Here is a 23,243-nt window from a genome sequence, read left to right on the forward strand (position 1 = left end):
GGTTATTGGGCCTAGGGCGGCCACAGTGGCGGACCTGTCAGGAGCGTCGAACAAGTGAAGGAGGGACAGTACGCATATGTACGTCCCTATTGTAAAAGTACGGTGTGTAAACGGCTCTGGAAACGGAGGGCCGATAAGTGAAGAAACGTGCGGTGTGCTGCGGAGGCCGTCAGGCGGACGGCAAGTAATGAAATAAACTTGGACCTGTTGCACCCAGAATCTGCCTCATCGAGTCTCTGTTATCATCTCTGCGCGGTACAAAAGTAGGACCACCCCCCCCCAGCTCGGCACCCCACCACCGACACTACAGCAGAGTACACTGGCAGGATGACAGAGTGTGAAAGATTTGTGCCCTTAACCAAACTTGTGTACCTTCTGTACCAACAGTAAATACCTTTGCCAACCAAAGTTGGCTATCTTGTCATGGTCTTAATATTTTTACCTTTAGGCCACAGGTGTGTTCCTGGTTGTGTTTTATGCAAAGTATTTCACCTTTTAACAAAAGTTGTGTACATTGTTAGGAAATCACCAACAATAAACACAACTTTTTAGGTGAAATACTTTGCTTCAAACACAACCAGGAACACAACTGTGGCAAAAAGGTAAAATTTACCCACAGTTATATACCTGGTTTTGAATACCTTTTTACCTTTGAAATACCCTGTATTTAACCTTTTTTTTAAACATAGTTTGCCGCAGAAAGAAATGACAGACAACCATTGTAAAATGATAATTTAACTTTTATTTAAAATATTTTTTTTTTTGTAAAATGTTTTTAAAGTGAAAAAAACTTTTTTAATAAATGTTTTAAACCAAACGACCATTTTTATTAAAAAACACACATTATAAATCTGTGTAGTGTGGGGTGGAAATACTGCTGGAGGGGCTGCGGGACACTTCGACACTGGGAGTGTGGAGAGAGGACTGGGATCGTGGTGGGGAAGGAACAGTTAGAGGTGAAGGTGTGGAAAAAGCTACAGAATGGGTGGACATGTGGGAGGCAGAAGAGGTGGTGGGCGGTGGAGTGGAGGGTTGGGCAGGGACTGTAGGAGCAGATGATGTTGATGGCAAGTTGTATGGGGAAGGAGTTTGGTACGGGGAAGGAGTTTGGTACGGGGCAGGTTGCTGGAAGTGGGGAGATGTCTGGTACTGGGGAGGTTGCTGGTACTGGGGAGGTGGCTGGTATGTAATAGAAGGGGGAGGATGGAAAGTGGCTGGAGGGGGTGCAGGTGGAGGAACTACTGTGGTGGGAGGAGGAGGTTGGGAGGTAACGTGCTGGAGAGCACCGTGGCATGAATGCATTACATGCATCTGCTGGGTAGGAGAGAGCGTTTCCATGCGCTCCACAACAGACCTGAAAAAGGTGTGGTTTGGCGAAGATCTTGCTTCTGAATGCATGGTTTGCAGAAGTGTCTTCACCTCCAGAATGCTGGAGTTGATCTGCTGAAAGCCTGCGGAGATTTGCTCTGACAAGATTTTTAGACAGTTCTGGAAAGATGCATTCAGATGCAAGAACTCTGGCGCATAAGTCTTTTCCTGACCCCTCTGCCGCTGCTGCCCAGTACCCGCAGGTGTACTAGAGGTGGCAGGGGCAGAAGGGTTGGGTAAAGGGAAAGCGATCTCCTCACCAGCAGCTTCATGTAATGTAGGCGGCCACGATGCTCCTGTGCTGGTGGATGGGACAGATGGGTCGAATGTGTGGGAAGGCTGGGAAGGTGCAGATGTACCGGGGCGGTCGAAGTGTCCCTCGGTGCCGGTCTCCTCAGGGATCGCCTCAGAAGGGTCCAATCGTGCAGGCTCCCGAGTGCTGCTCACCGTGCTGTGGAATAAAGAGAAAAAAAAACAATTAAAATAGTGACATGGCATGGCCCTGGCTGAAAAAAAATTGTTACATCTAAACATTTTTTTTTCACATGTGGTGTGTAATATTTACCTTCTGGTGACCATTGTTTCCCGGAGGAACGACAGGGCTCGTGCGTACTTGTACTTGCTCCTGCGTCCTCCAGATCCACTCGGGGCCCGCATCTCTTTATTAAACTCCTTCTTGAAACGATCCCTCACAGACCGCCACCGCTTCACAATTCTGTCCCCTGAAACGAGAAAGGACAAAGTGGTTAGTATACAACATCAGTGTTTCCCAAACTCCAGTCCTCATGGTCCCCAGGGGTCATGTTTTCAGGATTTCCATAGTAAATAGAAATCCTGAACACATGATCCGTGGGGACCACGAGGACTGGAGTTCGGGAAACAGTGGTTTACATCAAGCAACCGGTACTGTATATACTTACGCTCTTTAATCTGGGCCCGAGCATCGAGGTCCTCCCAGCGGGCCACAAGGAGCGAACAGATTTCCTCCCAGAGTCGTCGGGTAACGATCAGGTCAGCATGGCGGCGGTCAGCCATATTCCATAGCGGCTCCCTTTCTCTGACTAGATCGATGAGGTGGTCAACATCAATTCTCCATCCTCACCGTCTGAGTCGGGAGCACGCTGTGAAGGCTGTTAAAGTAAAATAGAAAAATAGCAAAATTAGTCACCACACTAAGACATGAAATAAAAAGTGCAAACAAACAAAGCAAAAATATTTATACTTACACGCTGGTGACCGCCGCGTTGCTGTCGCCGACAACGCTGGGAGGCACTGCGAGGACCTCTTGGCCGAGCACCAGATTGGGAAGACTAGAGAAGAAAAGAAAAAAATTTATGTCTTTGGATGTAGGCATTTGTTTGCTGTGTGTGGTCTGCAGAACATTGTTTTCTATGTGTTGTGTGTAGTGTGATGTTGTGTTTCTGCGTTTGATGCAAAAAACTTACCAATTGTGAGCCCACTCCAGGTGTCTGTCCACCCCTTCCTTCTTCTTCTGGGAGCTCCTCTTCAGCTTGTGATTCCTGTTTTGAAATAAAAGGCAATGAATAGACATATATTACAGAGATGATGGATTTTGGAAATAAAAACTTACCGTCAAACGCTGACGATGCGAGGGAGGGCTCCCAGAAGAAGATGTGCTGTCCTCTTGCTGGCCAGACTCCCTGGCTGTGGGTGGTGCTGTTGCTGCTGCCAGTGCTGCCACTGCTGCTGCTGCATCTCTTGGGCGGCTGTTGAATAAAGAGAAACAAAGGGCCAATGAATATCTTGATATTCCATGGCCCTAGTTTTGAGGAATGGGGGATTTGATAATTACCGTCTCTCATCTGCTGCTGGACTCCCCTACCGTTGTTCAGCATGTTCCCTTTGCTGCTCCATTTGGGGTGGTGGTGGTGCTGATGGTGCTGCAGTGGTCTCCTGCCTTCTCCAGCGCCTGGTTGCTGTCTTGGGTGGCATGTTGGGTGTGGCTGAGGGTCCCACTGTCATGCTTTTATATATGTGTCTTGTGGGCAGAGCTACTAAGCATGCTCAGACCCAAAAAACCGGATCTGGCGCATTGCGGCGCTCATAGGCTTTCATTGTGTGAAAAAGCCGGACACGCCGGAGACAAAAAATTTTACAGTAGCCGTTTTTTCCAGACGCCGGATTGCGAGACATTGCCGTATCCGGCGAAAACCGGATGAAACGCATGGCCATCCGGCCCGATCCGGCGCAAATGCAAGTCAATGGGGGGGAAACCGGATCCGGCATTGCATTTCGCCGGATCCGGTTTTTGTCAAAAGTGCCGGATCGCGCCTGACGGCGAAAACCTGATGTGTGAAAGAAGCCTAAGAGAGCCTGCGTACTGGACATTGATAATAAGAGTGAAGCATTATAATGGATGCTATGCTGGTAATGCTATTATGTGAACTTTCTGTTGCTGCTGTGGTTTATGAGGCGTGAATAAACCTCAAGGACTGTATAATTTGATGGAAAATCCGTGCCGGAACTGGCACTACCTCACTATATATATATATATATATATATATATATATATATATATATATATATATATATATATATATGATATGCAGGCCAGTGACCACTGTCATGAATGTCATCATAGTGACCAACATTAACCTGCCCAGAAACAAGCAATATTATAGTAGTTATATTCTTGTACATAAGGGCGTATTATAGTAGTAATATTCTTGTATATAGGAGCAGTATTATAGTAGTTATATTCTTGTACATAGGGTCAGTATTATAGTAGTTATAGTCTTGTACATAGGAGCAGCATTATAGTAGTTATACTCTTGTACATAAGGGCAGTATTATAACAGTTATATTCTTATACATAGGAGGCAGTATTATAGTAGTTATATTCTTATACATAGGAGCAGTATTATAGTAGTTATATTCTTGTACATAGGAGCAGGATTATAGTAGTTTTATTCTTGTATATAGGAGCAGGATTATAGTCGTTTTATTCTTGTATATAGGAGCAGTATTATAGTAGTTATATTCTTGTATATAGGAGCAGTATTATAGTAGTTATATTCTTGTATATAGGAGCAGTATTATGGTAGTTATATTCTTGTACATAGGAGCAGTATTATAGTAGTTATATTCTTGCACATAGGGAGCAGTATTATAGTAGTTATATTCTTGTACATAGGGAGCAGTATTATAGTAGTTATATTCTTGTACATAGGGGCAGTATTATAGTAGTTATATTCTTGTACATAGGAGGCAGTATTATAGTAGTTATATTCTTGTACATAGGGACAGTATTATAGTAGTTATATTCTCGTACATAGGGGCAGTATTATAGTAGTTATATTCTTGTACATAGGGGCAGTATTATAGTAGTTATATTCTTGTACATGGGGACAGCATTATAGTAGTTATATTCTTGTATATAGGGACAGTATTATAGTAGATATATTCTTGCACATAGGGACAGTATTATAGTAGTTATATTCTTGTACATAGGGGCAGCATTATAGTAGTTATATTCTTGTACATAGGGACAGTATTATAGTAGTTATATTCTTGTACATAGGGGCAGTATTATAGTAGTTATAGTCTCGTACGTAGGAGCAGTATTATAGTAGCTATATTTTTGTATGTATGAATTTAATAGGAAAAGTGTTTTCATAGTCAGATGTGTATTTTAGTAGAATTTTTTTTTACCACCCACCTGGGGAGGGAGCAGTGGCAGTCTGATGTAAGAGAGAAGCATGCCTAGATCTCTCTGCCGCATCTGTACATCATGTTTCACCCATTGCATTAATGCTTGAAAAATGGTCTCCTCATCTGGGACATTGATATCATCACTTGACAGCAGTTTGGAAATTTCATTCGCCGGCAGCAGGAGAAATTCCTGATTACGAATTACTTCAATAAAATGTTCCTGAAATAAAATAAACATAGTGGTGCATTAAATAAGACTGAGGATTTACCAACTGCACAACTGAATAACAGAATTATTCACAGCTCGAATATTGACATTTAGAGGTTCTACTTTACTGGTAAGGAAAATAAGGAACTAAAAGTAAAAATGAATTTAAATGTAAAAAAGAACAATTATCAAACATGTTTTCATACAAATAAACTTCATATGAAGACCAGGTAACTTGTAGGAAATGTCAAATTAACAATAAGAAATGAAACAAATCTGCATACATCTAGTTGATGAACATAGATACTTAGTTTAAATCAATCCAAATATTTCATAGGGGGCAATTTTTATTGTAAAAAAACAAACAAATACAATTAAATTTAACAAAATTCTTCCAGTAATACAAAGCTAAATTCACTTGGATTGTACATACATTCATTACATATCAATATTATACATATAAAATTAACTTAGAGTCCATACTTCTGGTTTGAAAAACAAAAAATAAACACGTTGCAAAATAAACTCATCATATTTCACCCCAGTGACACATCCTTCTATACAGGGCTGCCACTAGGAATTTCAGGGCCCCATACTGGCAAAATTTTCAGGGCCCCTTGAGACTCCGCCCAGGCTCCACCCCAGCCCCATCTCCAACCCTCGAACTGTTCACAGTCCCACCTCTCTCTCTCAGAAAAACTCCACTTCTCACCAAACAAACATTAACAGTTCCCATCACCAGATCACACATATAGCCGGCAGCTTTTGTTTTTGGCCAAAAGATTTTTTAAGCCGCCATCACAAGGTAGACTCTTTTTGGCCGGGCCCTACTCTACTCTAACCTAGTAAACATTTGTTAAAATATCCAATACAATTTAGGTATATTTTTATTTACTTTTCAATTTTTAAAATGACTAATAATAACACATACAAGGGACAAATACAGCCACACCATGACCAGACACAATATTACCACCACATAGTAACCTATAATACCACATACAAGGAACAAATACCGCCACACCATGTCCAGACCACATATTACCACGACAATGACCGAACAGGTTATACAGTGATTAATGACATTATACACAGGAGCTCTGTATATATTGTCATTGCAAAAGTAATACAGTGATCACTGGTGACATTGTACACAGGACCACTGTATATAGTATGCAGTGTATAGCGTCAGTGTACAGGTAATACACTGATTCACCAGTGACGTCTCTAGGTGAAGTCTTTCATCTTCACTTTTCATCTTCAGCCATAACAGAGCGCCATCACTTCTTCCAGCCAGGGCTTGTCTCTGCAGGAAATAACAGTTATCTAGAGCAGAACGCTTGCAGAACACATTACTTAATTTTTTCCCAATCTCTAAACTACACTAGATGAAGAAAAAAAGGCGACATAGTGTCTCTCTGCAGAGTATCAGGACTGCCTCCCCCATTTAAAACAGTATCCTCAATAAATAAATACATCACTGCAGTAATATGATCCCTTAATTAGCCCCTATTATAATAATAGCCCCCATCCTGGCCCCCGTGTGTCTCATTCCTGGCTCCAGCCATATGTTCTTCCATCCTGGCCCCATATGATCTCCCATCCTGCCCTCATGAGTATCCATTCTTACCCCATGTGATGTCCCATCCAGCCCCATCTGTCCTATGATTCTGCCCCATATGTCTCTATCCTGCCCCATCTGTCCCATGATCCTGCCCCATAAGTCTCAATCCTGTCGCATGATCCTGCCCCATAAGTCTCCATCCTGCCCCATGATCCTGCACTATCTGTCTCCATCCTGCCACTTATTCCTGCCCCATCTGTCTCCATCCTGCCCCTTGTGTCTCCATCCTGACCCATAGGTCTCCATCCTGCCCCATGATCCTGCACCATCTGTCTCCATGTTGCCCCATATTCCTGCCCCCTGTGTCTCCATCCTTCCCCCTGTGTCTCCATCCTGTGTCTCCGTCCTGCCCCCTGTGTCTCCGTCCTGCCCCCTGTGTCTCCATCCTTCCTCATGTCTCCATTTTGCCCTATAAAACACAAGGGAACAGCACCTCATAAGTTGGTGAAAAAATAATTCACATTTTATTCCGCCTTCTGTTGCTTGATAAAGATCACTGGATCGAAACATCGCCACAGAAGGCAGAATAAAATGTGAATTCTTTTTTCACCATCTTGTGAAGCGCTGTTCTCTTGTGTTTTTTGGACCTTGTATCATCCTCTAAAAGTGACTCCTTGGACAGCATGTGTAACCTCCTGCGGGTTAAGTTGACCGTATAGGTAAAGTTGACCTTATATTCCAATGAGGTGATGTGTGCCACCATTGAATATCCATCCTGCCTCCGTGTCTCCATCCTGCCTCCGTGTCTCCATCCTGCCTCCGTGTCTCCCATTCTGCCCCGTGTCTCAATTCTGCCCCGTGTTTCCATCCTACCCCATGTCTCCCATCCTGCCCCCATGTCTCCCATCCTACCTCCGTGTTTCCATCCTGCCCCGTGTCCCCCATCCTGCCTCAGGCCGCTTTCCATAAAAAAATAAATTTTAAAAAAACCCTCTCTTTACCTGGCCGTGCTCCTGCGGCAATGCTCCCTCCGGGCATTTCAGTGTGTACTCGCCAATGACAATGACATCATACGCCAGCGATGTGCGTGCTGATGTCAGCTGCCAGCCTCCGAATGCAGCACCGCAATAGAGTTTAACTGAACCTGCATCTTGGACGCAGGTTCAGTTACTTGCACAGGCAGAAGCCTGTGGCAGGGGCCCGATGGGCAGATGAGTGGGGCCCGATGCGAGCCACCTCTACCAACTGGGCCCCATATGCCAGTTAGGGCAGTAATGCTTCCACAACTTTACATTTTCTGATTTTTCCTAATGATTTTATCTATCTGAGATCAAATATTATCTGGTTGCCAATGTCACAGATCTGAGTCGCAGTTATTCTGCCAACCACCGGACTCGGTCTTTATTTCAGACTCTACCCGAGTGCCCTCAGGTTTCGCTTTGATGGAGGACAGTCCTTTATGTCCCTATCACACACTGTGTTGATTCTTTTAAGGTTATCTTCAAAATCACCGTCAGACTCAGTCAGAACATCAAACCTATTAGATACAACCATTACACCTGTAAAACTCTGTACTTTCTTCCTGGGCCCTTGGCCGGTGTCATACTCCTTCTCAGGTCTACGTGAAGTCTTGTCCTTTTTCTTCCTTTAAGTCTGATTATTGCTGTTTCCTTCAGACACAGATGGTAGTACTGAAGTAATGCCTTCCTGTGACTGCTGCTCCTGAGGAAAAACCTCCAAACTCCCCTGTGCGCCTTCTGAACCATGCTGCTCTGATGTTAGCTGAGTAGACCCCTGGTGGACCTCCAGTCTGGTCAGCATGTCCCCTGACAGTAAAGCTGCCTCCTCCAGAATCTCTGCCCCTGCCACCAAATCCTCATCAGGAAAGTCCTTACAGATATTGTGCCAAGCTTCTGGACAGTCCCTATGAGGGTGACCGATCTTCCCACAGAGGTTGCACCTGATGTTCTGGCTGTCTGCAGCTACATGGCCAACCTCCCTACACATGCTGCACTTCACCACACTACAGGCATTTGCCAGGTGACCTGCCTTACCACAATTAAAATTCTTATGAGGCTGCCCAGGATAGAAACACATGACGTTGGTATTGTCAAGTGGTTTACCTCGAGAGAGACCAAGCGTCTTGCCTTTCCCCCGTTACCCCTGCGTGACCATAAAAAACCCCCACCCCCTCAACGCTGCCAACTAATACACGGACACAAGTATTTTCTTTGGAATTTTATGGCCACAACAGCCTTTTATTATACAAAAAAACAGTAAACACTGTATCATAAATAACAAAAGTACAATGACTTGAACCCTGGAAGGAGAAGTCCTTGAAGCCACAAGATCATGGTGAAGTAGTCCAAAAATTGTGAACAACCCCCGTCCATTTGCTCCCAGCCGTTACCCCACAGGCTCGGGAGCACCAGCACACCAATAGATATTGTCCAAGAACTACTTGGAGATCCGCCCTCTTCCGACGGAAACTCCCCTTCCACCTTTCACCAGATCACGACCAGCATACCTTTTAACGAAGGAGACCCTACACACCGAGTCTCCAAAACCAATTTCCACCAACTTCAAGGACTCCCCCCTCCTCCAAAACCGCCACAACGAGGGGGCCTTGAACATCTCAAGGACCCGAGACCCCCCCATCCCGCCAAGCGACGGCCCTTTGTATACTGTCCTGAAGGGCGAGGGCCCAAATATCGGAACCCACTGCATTTAAATGGATACCATCCGCCAACCAAAAATCACCCTCGCCCTTTTCCAAATCGAAATGCCGCACGGCAACTCCCCCATTCCTAACAATGAAAGCAGACACCGCTCTGTAAACTTTTATCCTGGCGCGATTAACCTTCTCCAACGATCTCATAGACTGCCAGCGCTTGCGTGGCTCAATCTCAGACCACACAATACAGACCCCCCGGTACAACAACCACAACCTTAAGCAATCCTGCTTAATATCCCTGACCAACTCCCAGAAGGGCCGCACCGCCAGATCGTTACCCCCAGCGTGAATAACAAGAATATCTGGAGCCCGATCCAACTGCATGCACTCGTGGATCTCCGGCAACACCCTTCGCAACACCAGGCCCCTGAAACCGAGCCACCGCATCACCGCCACTGCTCTGGGAATCCCCAGCTGTCTGCCTTCGTTCCTGACATTGGCTCGCAACGCTCCCCAATAAACGAAGGAGTGCCCAAAGATCCAGACCAGCAGCGGCTCAGCACCTGAAACAAAAAACAACACTAACAGAAAAGCAAACTTGTAGAATAAATTTTTTGTCGCCACCCACTCAGACTCCTGTCCGTCCCACGTTCGCAACTAACCAAACCCCTCTCCCCCCATACCTTTCCGAATTAAGGCCGAACATAACTGCAGTACTGATTGGACCTCCACCCCCCAATGCGCTGTATCAAAGAGGGGCCTAAACCACACACCGCCGCCTCGGTCGCCGCTCCTATTCTGAATGAATGAGAGGCAAAACGGGAGTCGTCTATTCCCAAACCCCGAATGGATTTTTTAAAAACCGCGCCAAACTGATACCGGGACAAACTACCCCCATCAGCGTGGCACAACAACGAACTGTTCAAACTGGGACGAAGCTCCCAAAAATTCCGCAAGCACTGAACAGGGCACATCAACGAACCGGACACACCACTCAACACAACCCGGCGACCTTTTCCAGACTGGTCCGTTTTGGACCGTCGGAGCCAAAATTCAACCCCCCACGAGGTCAATAACACATCCCGGGCTAATAAGCCTCCCATCGACTCTTTATTGGGAGACACAAGCTCCCCAACCCGCAAAGCCCCAAAAAATGCAAATGAGAAGGCCAGGTGAAACAACACAACCTCATAACGATCCGAACAGACCGACTCCAGAAACCGCCCCAATTGTTCCAGCATATTAAACGATACAGGCCTTCTTAAATCACCACCGCCTCTGAAACAGCAGAAACCTTTTGCCGCCTGTTTTACCAGAAATGTTTTTGTCAAATCCCTCCACCCGCGCAACCGAAAACCAAAAGACAAACCTGCTAACAAGCGCGTCACCTTCACACGGGATCAACCCTCGCTCGCACCTCGCCCCAACCAAGCCAACAACATTCTCTCTTGCTAAAGCCCGGCCCCGCTAGTGAGGCCGGCTGAAAGGACATCTTCCCACATCTGCCACACCGCCTGGTAGGCCTCCCAAGTTTTTGGTGCCAGTGACGATTCAATCAGTGACTCTGCGGCTCGTAAGCCACCCTCCACAGCTCTTCCGGACAAATTAGACCATCGAACTCTGCTTCCGGAGCCAAAGAACGAAAACGATCCCACTGCGAACGAGAGAGAGAGTCAGCTATCTCGTTCCTCACGCCGGGCACGTGCGTCGCAGTCACATGGGCATTCAAAGACAAACACAATAGCAACAATTGCTGTAAAACCCGAACAACCGAAGGGGATGACGTGGTAAGACCATTAATCGCGCTCACAACGCCCATGTTGTCACAATTAAAACAAACACGCCGATTCCGGAAATCCTGCCCCCACAAGTGCACCGCCACCAGAATCGGAAAAATCTCCAACAAGATGATGTTACGCACCAGACTGGCCGAAACCCATGTGTCAGGCCATTGCGCTGCGCACCATTGCCCTCTGAAATAGGCACCAAAACCGATTCCGCCAGCCGCATCCGTAAACAAATCCAATGCATCGTTAACTAGCAAGTCTGCCAATACCAAAGAACGACCGTTGTACTCCTCCAAAAAGGACTCCCAGACCGCCAGATCAGCTCTGAGTTCCGACAACAACCTAACAAAATGGTGGGGAGCCCGAATCCCCGAAGTAGCGCTAGCCAGCCTCCGTGAAAAAACTCGACCCATCGGCATCACCCGACAAGCAAAGTTCAACTTCCCCAACAGTGACTGAAGATCGCGCAACGATATTTTCCTCAAACGACGTGCTCGGACCACTTCAGACCTCAAATCCACTAGTTTGTCCTCAGGCAACCTGAACTCCCATTCAACTGTATCGATGACGATTCCCAGAAAACGCAAACACGTGGTAGGGCCCTCCGTTTTTCCGGGCGCCAACGGGACCCCGAAACGATCCGGCCACTCAATGGCTTTCAGAATCCTGCAACAACGCAATGAATCCGCCGGACCAACACACAAAAAGTCATCCAAATAATGAATAACAGAGTCAAAACCGGAAAAGTCACACACGACCCACTCAAGAAAGGAACTAAACGCCTCGAAATATGCACAGGACAACGAACAACCCATAGGTAAACACCTATCCACAAAAACCTGCCTTCCCAAAAACAGTCCAGCAGCTTCACGCTTTCAGGATGAACCGGTAGACGAAAAGCGGATTCCACATCAGTCTTCGCCATAAGGGCACCACGATCACATTTCCGCACCCAACGCGCTGCCTCGTCAAACGAAGAGTATACCACCGAACAAATCTCCGGATCAATACCATCGTTAACCGACCTCCCACGTGGGTAAGACAAATGTTGAATGAGCCGAAACTTATTCGGCTCCTTCTTCGGAACCACCCCCAAAGGGGAAACCACCAAATCTGAAAAAGGAGGGGACACGAAAGGGCCCGCCATGTGGCCCAACGAAACTTCTTTCCTGAGTTTCTCAGAAACAACTGTGGAATGCTCCAAAGCTGAGCGCAAATTTTTCAAAACTAACGGGATTTCAAACGGAGGACTCGGAATGCGAAAACCCTCCTTAAAACCTGAATACAACAACCCCGCTCTTTCCCTATCCGGGTGTCTATTTAGATAGGGAACCATCCTTTCCAGATTCACCGGAGTTTCCCCCTTGCAAATTTCCGCCCCCAGCTCTGGACTTCCCTTTCTTGAAACACTTTGATGCTCCATGTGAGGCGCCATTACAATTAGAGCAGAGGTGTTTAAATTTACAATTGGCCCCGAACTTACACTGGCCGTCGTTAAACTGCCAGCACACCCCCACCTTGTGCGTTCCTGCCTGCCCTTGACCTCCGCCACCCATAGAGCTGGAGTTGCTGCTACTCTGGCTGGTGCTTCCAGCCCCCCCATGAAAGGAGCTCCCAAACTTATTCTGCGCTACCACACGCATCCACAGACCGATATCTTTCTGGTCCCAGCGAATAGCCGGACGCACAGCCTTCCTCTGATGGAATTGCTCGTCATACCTCAGCCATGCCTGACCGCCATATACTCTGTAAGCCTCCCCTATAGCGTCCAGATAACAAAACAGCATGGAGAAATTGTCAGGGGCCTTTTCCCCATTAACACTTGCCAAAATGGCAAAAGCTTGCTGCCAATTTACAAATGTCTGAGGAATCAAACGCCACCTCCGCTTTTCCTCATCCTCCTTTTTGCTATCCTCTTTCTTGCTTTTATCTAAATTAAACTTCTCAAGAGGCCGCAACGAAAATATTTCCACCTACTCATCCTTCCAAATTCGCTCTTTCACCTCTTTTTTTTAAATGAGCCCCCAAAGAACCTTCAAAGCACACGAACACCTCACCATGCGCCTGATCGTCCAAATGCACACAACACTCCTTCTCTCTGTCGGTTTGCACCGACACTGGCTTGCCGGGGCGAGGGCCTGGCTCTACACCATGCTGACCAGACAACCCCTCCAACTTGCGACCCGACCCACGCTGCTACCGGTGACAACCCAACAAAACCCCGCTCCAATCGTGACAGCAAGCTACGCACATCCGCCAGCATATCACACACTCCCACGGCCGCCCCTGAACTGCTCAACCCAGCCCCCACCCCGACACCACTAGGTTCAGCTAAGGGCCCCCTTTCCACCACCGACGAAGATAAAAACGGGTGACAAACAGGGGACATAGACGCATACTCACCGGGCTGCGAAGGGGCTGTGTGCCCTCCAGCCGAAAAGCCTGGATCACCCGAAGCCTCGCGACTCCCGGTGGCGGACTCGCTGCCGCATCGCTGGTCTCCGAAAACCCCCGCAGCGAGGGTGGGAGGCCTGAACCCCTGGAGTGAACCAGGCAGCGGTACCCCCAAGTCTGATGCCTCCTGGCACCCCCCGCCGGGAGCTCCTGATGGTGTGCCATCTTGCTGCACCTGCGTGTCCAGGGCCCCCCATGATAGCTGGGAGCCTGAAATCGTCCTCCTCCCAAATCTTCTTGCAGCCGGCGCCAACCCCGCCGAGCTGCCTGCGACTCCCGCTGCAGCCCCAGGGCTGTGATGCGTCGTCACGGCGGTAGAGGCAGGCGCAGCTGTGGGGCCAGCGCAGTGGCGCCCCCCCGTCGAGGACTGTTCCCCCACACCGCTGGGGGACAAAGAAGCCGGCCCTGCCGCCCGGCAGGCCGCCACTCTGCCGGAGGCTGAAGTCATGGGAGCTGTGGAGGCAGGCCGCACGGCATGCCCGTCACCACCGCGGCTCCCCGAAGGAGCAGATGGAGACAGAAGCCGGGCGCGTGCTGGCTCCGCCCCCCCTCCTGCTCCAGGGCGAAGGTCCAGACACCGCCGCAGGGCCTCGCCGTACCTGAGGGTCTCAGGAGGGGCTCCTGCGCCAACGCGAGGCCTGGGGAGCGGTGTCGGGTGAGAGCCGTTCCGGAGGCCTCACCCGCCTGGATCTACGCTCCCTCACATGGGCCTGCACAGATGCACCTTGAAGCAGGCCCGTGACTTGTGCCTCTAACCATCCCGGAGGCCGCCCCGCCGCTGCCGCTCGCAGTCTGTCCAGGGCCTGATCCACGCCAGCCATCCCGGTGAGTATGTGGGTCTGTCTTGGAGCTGGGAGAGCGGGAACAGAGGGCGGGAACACCCCGGACCCCACCTAAATACCCCTTAGCTCCCCCGCCCCATTAACCCTTCCCACACACTAAACCCTCCAACCCCCCATTATGATGGCCTCCGCCCACGCCTCCTATAGGGGGCCGGGAGGCTCACTCCGGCCATTTCTCACCCTTCTCCCTCCCAACAAAGAAGGAGTTGGGTAAGTGGACAGTGATGTTATTGCACTGGTGCAGCTGACCCTCCACCCTCCAGTCCAGATACCATCATTGTTTCTGCTTTTGGTGAGGTCAGAGACCAGGTCACAATGCCTCCGGAGCCACACCGCAATGTCCTGCGGGGGGCAACAGATTCATTCCAGAAGATGACATTAAGGCCGGGATCACACATGCGAGAAGCTGAGACAAGTCTCGCATGTTAATACCCAGCACTGCCGCCGGCAATCAGGAACGGAGCGTGCAGCTGCCTGTATTCCTATGCGGCTGCACGCTCCAATCCGAGTGCGAGAGTTTCTCGCATGTGTGATCCCGACCTAATGGTAATAGTATCTGGCTTAGAGATAGGAATAAAACTGAATTTACTCCAGCCCTCAGTGTCTCTAAACTTGGAGAAATTAGACCAGAATCTGTCAAGGTCAGACATGAGCTTGAATCTGACATCATAGCCCTGCCTGTCTGGTAAATTATACTGCCAAAATGTTAACTGGCGCAAACCCCATCTGGCGGCACAGGAGCTCTCTGACCAAAAACCTGCTGTCTGGCAGATCCTCCTTGACACCTCTGTGCTGGAAACGCACAATGTTTCTCTGTTTAAACACCTGGCCGGTATAAATTGCACCAGAGATGAAGGACAAAGCACCACAGCTCCAGGCATTACTGTGGGGAACCTGCAGGGTCATACTAGGCTGACTGACGGGGTGAGGGTCTGCAGTGGGATGGCTGTGACACCTTGTGTGCTTGTAAATAAAGGGGGAAATCACAGACATCATGCACATTATTATCATCAACATCAGTGTCATTATCAGACTATGTAACATCCACCAAAGATATTGTGCTCCCCCAAACCCCTGACCCCTCACATACAATGTAGTTATCCCCAGCCTCAGAGCCCTGAAAGGCACCATCAGAAACTAATGGCACATGTCCACTGTTCAAATGTTGTGCTTGCCATTCTCAGAATTTTAGTCCCTCTGCCAGAATGTGCAGTCCATGCTGCTGCTTGGAATCTGCCAAAGGATATTGTGCTGGGCATCCTGAGACTTTTGGTACCTCTGCTGGAATCTGCACAACACACTGCTGCTTGGGATCTGCCGCAGGCTGCTGGTGCAGTATCTGACCCATTTGGAAGCAGAAGCTTGCGGGCTGTAGCACTGGCCGTGCCTGCTTCTGGGGTCCACCTGGGACAATATCTGACCCCCACCACTTTTGCCAGCTGTATACCCAGTGCGTTCAGAGTCTGGTCATCCACGTTGTGATTGCCAGTATTAGCAGCCTTTACCTTATAGGCACAGACTATTTGCATCTGCAGGAAGCTTTTCTGCTCCTGTAACTTACCGAACTTCTTTGACCAGTCCTGGGATCTCCTGTGCTCAGGTGCACATGGAGTCTCCTTCTGGGATCCTGCGTTCAGTAATTTCCCCGGCTGCTTGGACCCAGATGTCTCCTTGATTTTTACCACCGCTGGTTTCATGACACCAGGCTCCACATCACTTTTACTGCTGCCACCTGACTGCGACCTTGTGCGTCCAGAGCTCGCCATGCTGGTCACCACATGTATCTGCAGCAGGTTCTCCTGGAGCGTCTGTCTCTCCAGTGAAGTCCTCCTCTGCCTGCTGGAAGTCCGCTGCACCCCTGAGGTGGGTGATGGCATCTCCTGAGCTGCAGGTTGCTTCACTCCATTCTGCCTTTCACCAGTAGATTTCTTTTGGATTTCTCCTAATTGCACTTCACTCTGCTTGCCTTGGCTGGCTGACTGCTTAATTGTAACTTTCTTACATACAACCATAGCTTTTTCTTGTTCCTTTAGTTAGTTTCAGGCTAAGTGCACACGTACCGGAACTCTCGCAGAAATTACCGCGAGAATTCCGGAATTCCAGTCCGCGGGAAAATCGCATTTTAAATTCCCGCGGAAAAACTAGCATTTTGCAAGCGTATTTAGCTTGCAAAATGCTAGCGTTCTCCAAGTGATCTGTAGCATCGCTTGGAGAACTGATTGACAGGTTGGTCACACTCGTCAAACATAGTGTTTGACAAGTGTGACCAACTTTTTACTACTGAGGCCGCCTATGCAGCATCAGTAGTAAAAGATAGAATGTAAAAAAAAAATAAAAAATACTGTTATTTATTCTTACCTTCCGACGTCCCGCGCAGGCGTTCCCAGTAATCCTTTGCGAAAATGCCCGCGATTACGTCAGTTCTCGCGGGATCGCGACGTCTCGCGGTAATTCGCGATGACGTCGCATGAATGACCGCGAGACTTCGCGATCCCGCGAGAACGGACGTCATCGCGGGCATTTTCGCAAAGGACTACTGGGAACGGGAGCGTGGAGAGAAGCAGGAAGACTGCGCGGGACGTCGGAGGGTGAGAACAACAAAATTTTTTATTTTTAAATTCTATTTTTTACAGGGATATGGTACCCAAAGCCCGGAGGACAGTCTCCTCTCCTCCGGACCGTGGGTACCATCCGCAAATGTTCTGCTTACTCTCCGCATGGTGTGCACAGCCACATGCGGAAAGTAAGCGGAACAATGCATTCCTATGGGTGCGGGATCGCCGCGATTCCACAAATTAATGAGCATGCTGCGGTTTTTACCGCGAAGCGATTCCGCCGCGGTAAAAAACGCAGCATTAGCACAGCATTGCGGAATCCCATAGGAATGCATGGGATGCTTATTTTTCACGTTTTCGCGGCAAAATCGCGCGGTTAAAACCGCCGCGGAAACGCGAAAAAAACGCCACGTGTGAACTCAGCCTCACAATTTCATCTTTCTTGTTGCTGCTGCTGCTGCTTCCATTCTGAGCTTTTTTTTCACTCAGAAATCACTTTGGGATCTGTATCCTTATTAGAGACATCTTAAGCTAAGTGCACACGTTGCAGAAAATTTCTGCTCAAAAACCTGAATCCCTTCCCAGAAACCGCACCTATTTTTCCACGACGGTTTTTGTGCGTTTTTTGCGCGGTTTTGATGCGTTTTTTTCCGCAGCTGTTTCAAACTGCATGGAAGAAGCCAAAACCGCGGAAAAATCCGCAAAATTAATTAGCATGCTGCGTTTTTTACCACAATGCGTTTTTTTCGCGGTAAAAAACGCATCAATGTGCACAAAAAGGGCAAAATGCATAGAAATGACTGGGAAGCTTATTTTTAGCAGTTTTATAGTGAAAACCGTGGTAAAAACCGCTAAAAAACGCTGTGTGTGAAAACAGCCTTAGGCTTTTCTTCCCTGTGTAGCCCTGGAAGCCTGGGCTTGCTCCAGACATCAGGAGAGCTAAAAAACACACAACCTCTCAGCTAGGAGGCAGTATTATAGTAGTTATATTCTTGTACATAGGGGCAGTATTATAGTAGTTGTATTCTTGTACATAGGGGCAGTATTATAGTAGTTATATTCTTGTACATAGGGGCAGTATTATAGTAGTTATATTATTGTACATAGGGGCAGTATTATAGTAGTTGCATTCTTGTACATAGGGGCAGTATTATAGTAGTTATATTCTTGTACATAGGGGCAGTATTATAGTAGTTATATTCTTGTACATAGGGGCAGTATTATAGTAGTTATATTCTTGTACATAGGGGCAGTATTATAGTAGTTGCATTCTTGTACATAGGCAGTATTATAGTAGTTATATTCTTGTACATAGGAGGCAGTATTATGGTAGTTATATTCTTGTAAATATGGTCAGTATTATAGTAGTTATATTCTTGTACATAGGAGAAGTATTACAGTAGTTATATTCTTGCACATAGGGGGTAGTATTATAGTAGTTATATTCTTGCACATAGCAGTATTATAGTAGTTATATTCTTGTAAATTGCGGCAGTATTATAGTAGTTATAGTCTTGTAAATATGGGCAGTGTTATAGTAGTTATATTCTTGTACATAGGGGCAGTATTATAGCAGTTATAGTCTTGTACATAGGGGCAGTATTATAGTAGTTGTATTCTTGTACATAGGAGGCAGTATTATAGTAGTTATATTCTTGTACATAGAAGGCAGTATTATGGTAATTATATTCTTGTAATATGGGCTGTATTATAGTAGTTATATTCTTGTACATAGGAGCAGTATTACAGTAGTTATATTCTTGTACATAGGGGGCAGTATTATAGTAGTTATATTCTTGTACATAGGAGGCAGTATTATAGTAGTTATATTCTTGTACATAAGGGCAGTATTATAGTTGTTGTTTTCTTGTACATAGGAGCAGTATTATAGTAGTTACATTCTTGTATATAGGAGGCAGTATTATAGTAGTTATATTCTTTTACATAGGAGCAGTATTATAGCTGTTATATTCTTGTACATAGGGGCAGTATTATAGTAGTTATATTCTTGTACATAGGGGCAGTATTATAGTAGTTATATTCTTGTATATAGGGGCAGTATTATTGTAGTTATATTCTTGTACATAGGAGGCAGTATTATAGTAGTTACATTCTTGTACATAAGGGCAGTATTATAGTTGTTGTTTTCTTGAACATAGGAGCAGTATTATAGTAGTTACATTCTTGTATATAGGAGGCAGTATTATATTAGTTATATTCTTTCACATAGGAGCAGTATTATAGCTGTTATATTCTTGTACATAGGGGCAGTATTATAGTAGTTATATTCTTGTACATAGGGGCAGTATTATAGTAGTTATATTCTTGTACATAGGAGGCAGTATTATAGTAGTTATATTCTTGCACATAAGGGCAGTATTATAGTAGTTATTTTCTTGTACATAGGGGCAGTATTATAGTAGTTATATTCTTGTACATAGGAAGCAGTATTATAGTAGTTATATTCTTGTACATAGGGGCAGTATTATAGTAGTTATATTCTTGTACATAGGGGGTAGTATTATAGTAGTTATATTCTTGTACATAGGAGCAGTATTATAGTAGTTATATTCTTGTACATAGGAGGCTTTATTATAGTAGTTATATTCTTGCATATAGGGGCAGTATTATAGTAGTTATATTCTTGTACATAGGAAGCATTATTACAGTAGTTATATTCTTGTATATAGGGGCAGTATTATAGTAGTTATAGTCTTGTACATAAGAGGCAGTATTATAGTAGTTATATTCTTGCACATAAGGGCAGTATTATAGTAGTTATTTTCTTGTACATAGGGGCAGTATTACAGTAGTTATATTCTTGTACATAGGGGGTATTATTATAGTAGTTATATTCTTGCACATAGTAGCAGTATTATTGTAGTTATATTCTTGTACATAGGGGCAGTATTATAGTAGTTATATTCTTGTACATAAGAGGCAGTATTATAGTAGTTATATTCTTTTACATAGGAGGCAGTATTATGGTAATCATATTCTTGTAAATAGGGGCAGTATTATTGTAGTTATATTCTTGTTCATAGGAGCAGTATTACAGTATTTTTATTCTTGTACATAGGGGGTATTATTATAGTAGTTATATACTTGTACATAGGGGGCAGTATTATAGTAGTTATATTCTTGTACATAGGGGGCAGTATTATAGTAGTTATATTCTTGTACATAGGGGCAGTATTATAGTAGTTGTATTCTTGTACATAGGAGGCAGTATTATAGTAGTTATATTCTTTTACATAGGAGGCAGTATTATGGTAATCATATTCTTGTAAATAGGGGCAGTATTATTTAGTTATATTCTTGTTCATAGGAGCAGTATTAGCGTTATATTCTTGTACATAGGAGTATTATAATGTCTTCTACAGTAGTTATATTTTTATACATAGTAGGAATATTATAGTAGTTTTCCACTTTAACACTATTGTATTATATTTGTTATATTGTTGCATGTAATAGGAAGTATTACGCTGAGGTCACAAGTGGCGTTTTTTCGCGTTTCCGCGGCGGCTTTAACCGCGCGATTTTGCTGCGAAAAATAAGCATCCCATGCATTCCTATGGGATTCCGCAATGCTGTGCTGAATCGCTTTGCGCTAAAAAACGCAGCATGTTCATTAATTTCACGGAATCACGGCGATCCCGCACCCATAAGAATGCATTGTTCTGCTTACTTTCCGCATGTGGCTGTGCACACCCTGTGGAAATTAAGCAGAACATTTGCGGATGGTACCCACGGTCCGGAGGAGAGGAGACTGTCCTCCGGGCTTTGGGTACCAAATCCCTGTAAAAAATAGAATTTAGAATAAAAAATATTGTTATTCTCACCTTCCGACGTCCCGCGCAGCCTTCCCGCCTCTCTTCATGCTCCCGGTCCCAGTAAGCCTTTGCGAGCGATGACGTCCATTCTCGGGGGATCGCGAAGTCTCGCGGTCATTCGCGCGACGTCATCGCGAATGACCACGAGATCCCGCGAGAACAGACGTCATTGCGGTAATTGTCGCAAAGGATTACTGGGACCTGGAGCGTGGAGAGAGGCGGGAAGGCTGCGCGGGACGTCGGAAGGTGAGAATAACAATATATATTTTTTTATTATTATTTTTCACATTCTATCTTTTACTATTGATGCCGCATAGGCGGCCTCAATAGTAAAAAAGTTGGTCACACTCGTCAAACACTATGTTTGACGAATGTGACCAACCTGTCGATCAGTTCTCCAAGCGATGCTCCAGATCGCTTGGAAAACGCTAGCAACTCTGCAAGCTAATTACGCTTGCAAAATGCTAGTTTTTCCACGGGAAAATCGCTGGAATTTAAAATGCGATTTTCCAGCGGAATGGAATTCCGGAATTCTTGCGGTAATTTCCGTGAGAGTTCCGCTACGTGTGAACCAAGCCTTATAGTATCTCTTGGAAACTTTTTAACAAAGCTTCTTTTTTCAACTTTAAAACTATATTCTAAATTAATTTCCTGCTTAAAGGGTGACTATTTCTAGCACAGAATTCTTGGGGTACATTAACATGGAGAAAACAAATATATAAAACTACTTACTTGTACTAAATCTATGAGTGATCAGGTAACCTATTTACAAATCCAAGAATAACATTTTATGTCGTCCAAATACTCACTACTGTAGTCTCATCACCCATCAGCTGAATTTGGACGTGCCTTTTTTGATCCAATAGTCTCTGCCTAATTTCAGTTTAGACGGGGCGGGAATAGACGCAGATCATATCAAAGCCCCACATGACTGCGCTGGGGACATGAAGGGGTTTTATTTTGTTTTAAATCTGGTGGGGAAGGATCGGATTGGTGGTTCAGGGATAGGGGAGGAGAGCTGGGGGTGGGGCGTTATATAGGGTCAGGTAATAGTGCAGGAACCCCTCACTTCGGCCGGAAGGACAGCAGGAGAAGAGAAGACGATAGACAGAGTCAGCAGCAGCCCTTACCATGGCGTCCGTGTACTTGCTGCTTGAGAGGCTGCGTGACGTCGCCCGTTCCAGGAGGGGCGGATGGCTGGAGGAGCAGCTCTCCTCCCTGCTGGGCGATGCCGGGACCAGGGAGAGCATGGGCAGGAGGAGGACCAGGCCCCCGGAGAGGCTCTCGCCGGAGGTAGTGATGCGCAGCCGGCGCAAGCCTAGGAGCCCCTCCGGGGACCCTGGGAAGGCTGGCGGCAGTGGCACAACTTCATCTCACCCTGCGCCGCTCGGCAGGAATCCACCGAGCCGGCTGGCGGGCTCAGGTTGTCGGGGAGAGACGGCGGCAGTGGCCGCACCGGAAACGAGGGCCGCACCGGAAGTGCAGCCTACAACGACGAGGACTGCGGCACCCGGGGCCCGCGGCGCAGCAGGGAGGCAGGCGGCCTCACGTCAGAGAGCGGGGGCAGCGGCGGAAGCCAGGGGAGACGGCCGGCGCCTCTATGGACGGGGCCCCTGGGAGTGCTACCACAGCAGAGGCATCTGGCGGCAGCCGTAGCGGAGGGCTGGCTGAGACAAGAGCATGGGGGAGAGTTGCAGCGGGCCGGCAGCAGCAGCATGACCCTATGCTGCCAGGCCCTAGCAGTTATCTGCAGGCAGCGAGAGCGGCGGGAAGAGAAGAGGAGCTGCCTGGCAGGTCACGGGGGCGTGGAGCGGACCGGGCATACCGGCCTGGGTCTGGTGGGCAAGCGCGGTCGAGATCAAGGAGAAGGTCGTTGGTGAGGGGTGCTGCAGGAACTCCAGCCCCCTTGGTGACGAGGAGGCCAGGGGCGCAGGCCAGCGGAGCAGCACTGAAGATTCGGAGGACGACAGCGAACGGCAACGGGATTCGGGACGTCCAGCTGGCGGGGACACAGCACCCGCGCAGCCATGTAAGTATGAGTCCATGTCTTGTTTGTCGCCCGCAGGGGCAATAGCACATGGGGTTGGGGTAAGTCAGAGGTCAGGGTGGATGGAATGGGGATAGGAGGAGTAATTGGGGCAGAGATGTCAGGCTTGCGGGAGGTGTTTTGTAGTTTGTCCCAAGTTTTACAAAGAATGGGGGGGGCCGCGAGTGAGACCGGGATGTCACCTGTGGGGGCTTGGCTCCCGGGTGTAGGGGTCAGTCCACCTTCGGTCGGGGAGTCAT

The 23,243-nt window shown here is 47.1% G+C and overlaps 1 protein-coding gene across 1 annotated transcript in view; it reads right to left on the reverse strand.

Moving 5' to 3' along the window:
• Positions 1 to 23,243, reverse strand: part of KLHL4 (kelch like family member 4) — a 330,006-nt gene that overhangs the window by 46,475 nt on the left and 260,288 nt on the right. The window contains exon 5 of the mRNA XM_073589878.1: positions 5,048 to 5,260. Within this exon, the coding sequence (XP_073445979.1) occupies positions 5,048 to 5,260 (213 nt within the window). The remainder of the gene's footprint in view (positions 1 to 5,047; positions 5,261 to 23,243) is intronic.

Source organism: Dendrobates tinctorius, unplaced genomic scaffold, assembly GCF_039654945.1.
Source record: "Dendrobates tinctorius isolate UK_male_01 unplaced genomic scaffold, ASM3965494v1 ptg000114l, whole genome shotgun sequence".
In the NCBI taxonomy this organism is placed as follows: Eukaryota; Metazoa; Chordata; class Amphibia; order Anura; family Dendrobatidae; genus Dendrobates; species Dendrobates tinctorius.